This window comes from Python bivittatus, unplaced genomic scaffold (assembly GCF_059951505.1).
Source record: "Python bivittatus isolate LINGU-HERP-01145 unplaced genomic scaffold, Pbiv_v1 ctg000210_np1212, whole genome shotgun sequence".
Classification (NCBI taxonomy): Eukaryota; Metazoa; Chordata; class Lepidosauria; order Squamata; family Pythonidae; genus Python; species Python bivittatus.
In genome coordinates this window covers 11478597-11486495 of record NW_028277053.1, presented here as the reverse complement: position 1 = coordinate 11486495, position 7899 = coordinate 11478597, and the positions used below count along the sequence as shown (strand labels likewise).

Genomic DNA, 7899 nt, shown 5'->3' with positions numbered 1-7899 from the left:
GAAGTCCACTCATCTTAAAGTGGCCAAGTTTGGACAACACTGAACTAGGCGGGAGAGAGACAGGGAAGGGTAACTCACCCAGAAATGGGCAAGGACAGCTTGCCCAGGCTCCCCACAGCAAGACAGCACCACCGATGGCACAAAGGATGCCCTTGGCACGAGCACTTAGGCTGAGCTCGCTGATTTCCCCCACACCCCAAGACGGAGGGGAGGAGTTAAGCCTACCAGGTGAACAGAGACCAAGCTCTGTATTGTGTTAGTGCAACGGTTAGCAAGTCCTTACATTGGGTCAATCTAAAATAATGTCTTTTTCTGCACTTAGGATAAGAGCATTGAATTGCAACTGTTTCTTCTGTCCGCCTAACATCCTAACCATTCTTTGCAGAATATGGGTGGGTGTCCACAGCTGTTGTCACCCATCCAGCTGAATCAGGGCAGGTGTAGATACAGTAGGCGCATTTACATAAGCAGCAAAATTTGGCTTGATTCAATTTCTTCATGTGTTGGGTGAAATCCGCCTTAGTGTCACCCAGCTTAAATGAACCCAGTTGTGATCAATCTATCACTCAGCTAGAAATGTTTTATGGCTGGATAACGATGTTATCCGCAAATGTGGATAGTCCAGAACAACATTTGGAAGACATCTCTAGCCTACATGGACAGAGGATTCAAAGTTTGACCTGGGTTCATCTTGGTTAGTTTTCTTTTGGCCTAGCATGTTTAAACCCAGCCTTTTTGGTGGGTTAATGATTCTGTGTATTGTACAAATCCATCAAAACAAGTTCATGGAGGCATGAATAATTTTGAGTAATTTGATGACATCAAGGAAAGCTTGATCACCTTATTTATTGTATCTAACTCCACATCATTTAGGAATAAATTAAAGAAATCAGTACAGTACTTTGTGGGTCCTCTACCCTGTAATCATGAGCATTATCCATTTAGTTCTATTATTCCATCCTATTGTTGTTGTTGTTATTATTATTTAAATTTATTATGGCTGCCCATTCCAAACGTACTCAAAGAAAGGTGAGGGATTTTCTCAAGAAACTTTGACAAAATGATACCCGTACATCTTTTTTCCTGGGCAACAGTATTTGCATTTACCCTGAAACTGGTAAAATCACACCAAGAACTATAAATGACATTTCATTCACTGAATTAGTGAAACATGGGGACAGATGCTACTCAGTCAGGTCCATTAAAGTCCAGTATATTTCCATAAATTTAAAACCATTGTTGTGGACAATTGAGGCCAGTGTGTGCAGGGAATTTATGTTACAATCAGAAACTCAAGACACAGGCCAGATTCAAATTTTTAATATTTCAGTGAACCACAGGGTTCTCAGTTCTTTTCTTGTGCAAACTACCCTTCTCAACTGAGAAAGAAATACTGCCTGGAAAATGTTATGCTAAAGAATATTTAGTGAACTTACTGAATTGCTTTAAAGTAAATAAATACAACAATGGTGAACAAAGTTTAAGAATTCTTTATTAAGGGACCATTCACCACTTCTTCTTAAAATGACATCCTTCATGTGCTTCTCATACGGGCCAGATTCCTCACACCTTTACAAAGGATAGAATTTACACAACTTTAAAAAATCACCAAGAATTGAATAATCAAGGTGTGCATAAACATATATGCACAATCTGTAAAGAAGGTATATGAAAATTTTAAAAAAGAGTATACCACACCATTACTGCTGCTTCAAATTAAAACAAGTTGCATAAATTCACGTCCATACATTGCTGTTGCTGAGATTGAAGTTTCACATTCAAGAAAACGTATTTGCACTGTAATTAATAAAGAAAATAGAATTTTCAAAATTCGTTGAAATGACCACATACTACAATTAACAAAAAATACACAACTTTCTTATTTAACTTTGAGCCAGTTACCATATTTATGTAACTCTGATAATTTGTCTTATTGATATTCCACCTTTCAATCATTAAAATATACTCTATTTCCCAAAAGGAAGATGACCCTAAATTTAAGATGAATCCTTTCAAGCTCTATTGTTCAGCTAATAAAATTAAATGGTTTGTGAAATAAAAAAAATCCAGCCTTCCTTTGAAATATAGTAGTTTTAATCATCCTGATTTTAAAAAAAAACTAGCAGTAACATGACTTACATATCTGAAGTGTAATGCCTATACGTAAGGCATAACTGAGCTGAATTCCATCATATTTTATAAGCTGATGCACAAGTAATTCCAGCGTGTTCCTCAATAGGATCGTTGAGCCCAAAGAGAAGTGAAAACCTCAATCTGAAATTCTGCTTATAGAACTAACAGTAATTAAATTCCCATGTCATGATAATAAATCACTAAGGGTTACCAACAGTGATATCCATTAGAAATCAACACATCTTAGATTCCATAGAAAGAAAGTATCAAATGTGGCCTTTGACAAGTTGTAATAAATTATTGCAAAGAATCCCAAAAACGCAAGTCATAAAGGACCTTTGCAAAACCAAAACACTGTGGTAGGAACCATTTTTTTCAGCGTTCAACCAGAAAAATAAAAAGCGGGGGGGAGAGGCAATCTATAGAGCATAAATCCCAGTGTGACTTTGGTGGAATTCTCGCATCCCTCAAAACATTTTATGTAACACATCCTAAATCAGAATCAGCCAAAACCCACGTTCACAGGTATTCATTGTGATCAAATGGGTTCAGATTTTGAATCCATTTTGGAGTCCTCAAGTCAGTCTTTGGGATTTATACTGAAATCAGCGGTAGGATCATCACCTCAATATTTGTTAACGGATATTTTTACAGTATATTCTTAGAATTATTTTATTCTTTTATTGTAAGCAGATGTTATAATTTCCAGGACACAGTTGGGAATTTATTATTTGAAATGTTGACAGGAACACAGCAACCTGTGTACTGATGCTGTCCTGTAAAATTATATTAGTAAAGTACTATGGGATGCTAAGGGGCCTAAAAACCTCAATGCTATTCCTCCAAGTAATACAATCTATTGTGTATAGGCTATTCAGTTTTCTATCCATACAATACAAGGCTTATCCACACATTGAACCTATCCTTTTTAGGAGTAAATCCAACCTGTATATCCAGGATGTTCTGTATCATGATATAAGGTTAAGAGAGATACTATGTACAGCTTAATTCTGTATTATTGCAACAATTCAAATATTTCTTCCAGGTGGAGAAAGTGTGGGAGGAAGGCCAAGGGGCAAACCAAATGCATTTGCAAGCCAAAATATGTTTAATTTCATTTATGGTAGAAATAAATAGGGTTCATATACTCTGGACACTGGGCTTTTGACCAGTACTTAATGAAATAGGACTTGCTGGTGTACAGAGCTGCAAGACATTTTAGCTACTCCTAGCTACTAGGAGTTAATAAATGGTCAGGCCCCTTCTGATCCTATTATGTTTTTAAAATATGATGTTAGATTCTTTTAATATATGTAAAGTAGATCAGAGATGAATCTAACCAAAAAATTACTTTATTTATTGAACCATTACTGCCAGCTTCCTAGGATTCTTACTTTCCTGCTTTAATTTCTCTCTCCTGATTCATAGTTTGACTTGTCAACTTGACTTGTCAAACTTAGTTTGACTTGTCAACTCGACTTACACAACAAGAGTACAGCTTAAAGACTTCTTTGTCAAAATAATAAAGGCTTCCATATCTTAAATCTGATTCCTTCTTGCAAATTGTTCCATATGGAATTTCATTACAGATCACCTTATGAATGCCTACCATAACATCAGATTTCAGATTAACAAAGAAAAACATACAAGGATGTTGTACTTGATTTATTTTCATGATAAACCAATTAAAATACAAAAAGACAAAACAGCTTCAAAAGGTCCCACAATTTAAAATTTTTCTTTTAAATACAAATTCACTCTGTAATACATGAATACGTATAACTTTAGAGCTCTAAACATAATGATCTTATTTGTATCTATAAAATATTGTTCTATGGAAATATTTTTATGAAAAAAATCTTTGAGAAATTAAATTACATATTTACAATAGAAAAGGTACTTTGTAGAAACGTTTTAATCTCAAAATACTTGGGTTAAATCCCATATACTTCTATTTTTCATTTCCTTATAAAAATAATGGAAAACAAACAGCACATTTCTTTATGCTTCAAGGTTTAAGTGGTCTGAAAATAATTGCACCTGTAGTGATAGCTTCTGTTTTGGTGAGCCAGTTTATCAAAGATATTGTCATTATGAAAATATAAAATATATAGTAAATAGAATGCATAAATGGTGGTAAATATCTTATTGATAGAAGGGAAGTACTTCTATTTGCAAAACGATTCCTCACTGGGGCAAAATGCAATAGGACAAATGAGGTTCAGATTGCCCACTCTTTTATATCCATATAAAACAAAATATATTCTAAGTACACTGGATAAAACAGATCTTTGGAATTTACTAAAAGAGTCAGATAATGGCATAAAAAAAACCTCCTGAAATTAACTATTGCTTTCAAGCATTGATTACATTATTATGCAAGACAGACAAATAATACATGAAATCTAAGAAATTTAGAATTTTTGGACAGTGATCACAAAAGATAAACTGCATGTTCCTTCATGCTTGCATTTTGAAACATTAATATTTTATATCATTTAGGAAATAACAAAGCTGGAAATCAACTCTACAGTATTACTCCTAAAATATAATTTCAGAAATTAAAAATAGCTTTATAATGCCTGCTTTGGAATCAAATGTTACATACACAGTTGATGAAGAAGTTCTATCACATTCAGGAAAACCAGCAACCTTAGAATTAATTTCCTTCTTATTTACTCATATGGACTTGGTGGCTTTAACTGTTCACTTTCTTGTTTAATATGTACAGCTGAAGGAAATCCATTGGAAGCGGACACCATAACTACAAAAGGCTGTTGCTGGAAATTTTGTTCCGAGTGTTTGCCTTCTTCCCCTGTACTATTTTCAGATTGTGATCTTTCCGTTCCTTGTATAACAGCTGTTTTCGCTTCTGGTGCCTTAATAACTGAAGTGATCACTGTGTTGGAGGGTTGAGCAGCCACTTGGGAACCACTGGGCGTAAAAGTTACTACAGGGGTAGCGCTGCTGAAAGACGGAGAAGAAGCCACATTGACTGTTCCATTACAAATTGTCTGCACGTTGCTGGTGAGAACTTGGTGAACCTGAGCAGGACTAAAGACGATGGAGGAAGGAGGAGAGACTGGCTTTGAAGACTGCAGCATGACGTTTTCTTTCAGCACAGTCACAGGCTGTGAAGATGGGATGGCTTGTAGAATAAACTTCTGGGGTGTTGCTGAAGATGTTGGATCTGCACTGGCTATCACGGTTGTTAAAGGCACTGTCTGGAGTGTTACAGTGTGCAGCTGCTGGTTCCCAGGGGACACAACGACCGGAACCTGGCCTGGGGCTTGGATAGTCCTATTAAGATAGATAAATAGCATAAGACTTCCCTGGTTATTATCAAACACAAAATGCATTGCAATATTAATAGTTAATACATGCATTAACTAGGATGTGGAAGACAGTTAGTTACTCTTTAATATGGAAGGCAAGATGAAACCCCTAGCAATCCAGAAACTATTTACTCATCAGCTGCTACTAACCTGAGTGATTCTACTGCTGTAATTGACAATGGAGGTAAATTCATCAACACTATTTCTCCTCTGTTCAGAACACATACCCCAACATTAATACACAAGATACAAGACAACAAACTCCTAAATAACCAGTTACAAAATATATATTTTTCCTTACGTTGTCATTGGAATATTTTTAAACCATAAAAGCTAAGCATTTGTAATGGAATGTGAGAATGACTCTGGAAGGCCGGGGGGGGGAGGGCTGGGAGAGATGCTCCCTAGGGAACAATCAGATAAAAGGGGGAGGACCCCGCAACTGAGTAATGGGCAGAGAAATTTAGAAAGGACCCGCCCCGCCCTAACTGATCAGGCAGTAAATGGGAGGGCGGGAGAGTTGCACTTTCAGACTTGGAAGATTCTGTTAATCTAGCCTTACAATAAAGTTGAATTAGCTCATCTGGTCATGTTTCCTGTCTGGTTTACCTGGGGCAATTCAGGGGCCTGACTGTTAAAACTCCACTTTTGTGTGCTATCCTGTATCATGCAGTGCTGCAAAGCAGCAGCTATTTATTTATTTATTTATTTATTTATTTAAATTTATTGGCCACCCAACTCCAATGGACTCTGGGTGGCAAAGAGCTTTTGGATCCAATTCCAATGGACTCTTGAACTTTTCCTTTGTGTAGACCAATACACAGACAACTTTTGAGAATCACAATAAAACCCATGGGTAAGCAGTACAGTGCATGGGGGTGCCATGATACAAATCATATACCTCCAGAAGGCATTCATGAAAGCACAAAGATACATACAGTGGGGCAAAAAAGTATTTAGTCAGCCACCAATTGTGCAAGTTCTCCCACTTAAAAAGATGAGAGAGGCCTGCAATTTTCATCATAGGTATACCTCAACTATGAGAGACAAAATGGGGGAAAAAATCCCGAAAATCACATTGTCTGATTTTTAAAGAATTTATTTGCAAATCATGGTGGAAAATAAGTATTTGGTCAATATCAAAAGTTCATCTCAATACTTGGTTATATATCCTTTGTTGGCAATGACAGAGGTCAAATGTTTTCTGTAAGTCTTCACAAGGTTTTCACACACCGTTGCTGGTATTTTGGCCCATTCCTCCATGCAGATCTCCTCTACAGCAGTGATGTTTTGGGGCTGTCGCTGGGCAACACGGACTTTCAACTCCCTCCAAAGGTTTTCCATGGGGTTGAGATCTGGAGACTGGCTAGGCCACTCCAGGACCTTGAAATGCTTCTTACGAAGCCACTCCTTCGTTGCCCAGGCGGTGTGTTTGGGATCATTGTCATGCTGAAAGAGCCAGCCACGTTTCATCTTCAATGCCCTTGCTGATGGAAGGAGGTGTTCACTCAAAATCTCACAATACATGGCCCCATTCATTCTTTCCTTTACACGGATCAGTCGTCCTGGTCCCTTTGCAGAAAAACAGCCCCAAAGCATGATGTTTCCACCCCCATGCTTCACAGTAGGTATGGTGTTCTTTGGATGCAACTCAGCATTCTCTCTCCTCCAAGCACGACGAGTTGAGTTTAGACCAAAACGTTCTACTTTGGTTTCATCTGACCATATGACATTCTCCCAATCCTCTTCTGGATCATCCAAATGCTCTCTAGCAAACTTCAGACGGGCCCGGACATGGACTGGCTTAAGCAGGGGGACACGTCTGGCACTGCAGGATTTGAGTCCCTGGCGGCGTAGTGTGTTACTGATGGTAGCCTTTGTTACTTTGGTCCCAGCTCTCTGCAGGTCATTCACTAGGTCCCCCCATGTGGTTCTGGGATTGTGATCATTTTGACCCCACAGGGTGAGATCTTGCGTGGAGCCCCAGATCAAGGGAGATTATCAGTGGTCTTGTATGTCTTCCATTTTCTAATTATTGCTCCCACAGTTGATTTCTTCACACCAAGCTGCTTGCTTATTGCAGATTCAGTCTTCCCAGCCTGGTGCAGGTCTACAATTTTGTTTCTGGTGTCCTTCAACAGCTCTTTGATCTTGGCCATAGTGGAGTTTGGAGTGTGACTGTTTGAGGTTGTGGACAGGTGTCTTTTATACTGATAACAAGGTCAAACAGGTGCCATTACTACAGGTAACGAGTGGAGGGCAGAGGAGCCTCTTAAAGAAGTAGTTACAGGTCTGTGAGAGCCAGACATCTTGCTTGTTTGTAGGTGACCAAATACTTATTTTCCACCATGATTTGCAAATAAATTCTTTAAAAATCAGACAATGTGATTTTCGGGATTTTTTTCCCCATTTTGTCTCTCATAGTTGAGGT

At 37.9% G+C, this 7899-nt stretch overlaps 1 protein-coding gene across 5 annotated transcripts in view; it reads right to left on the bottom strand.

Annotated features, from left to right (window-relative positions):
* Positions 1-1495: 1495 nt before the first annotated feature.
* Positions 1496-7899, bottom strand: part of ELF1 (E74 like ETS transcription factor 1) — a 76445-nt gene continuing 70041 nt past the window's right edge. For all 5 annotated transcript variants that reach the window (XM_088139492.1, XM_088139493.1, XM_007441023.4 and 2 more), the window contains exon 9: positions 1496-5433. In XM_088139492.1, the coding sequence (XP_087995618.1) occupies positions 4809-5433 (625 nt within the window). In that variant the 3' untranslated portion in view covers positions 1496-4808. The remainder of the gene's footprint in view (positions 5434-7899) is intronic.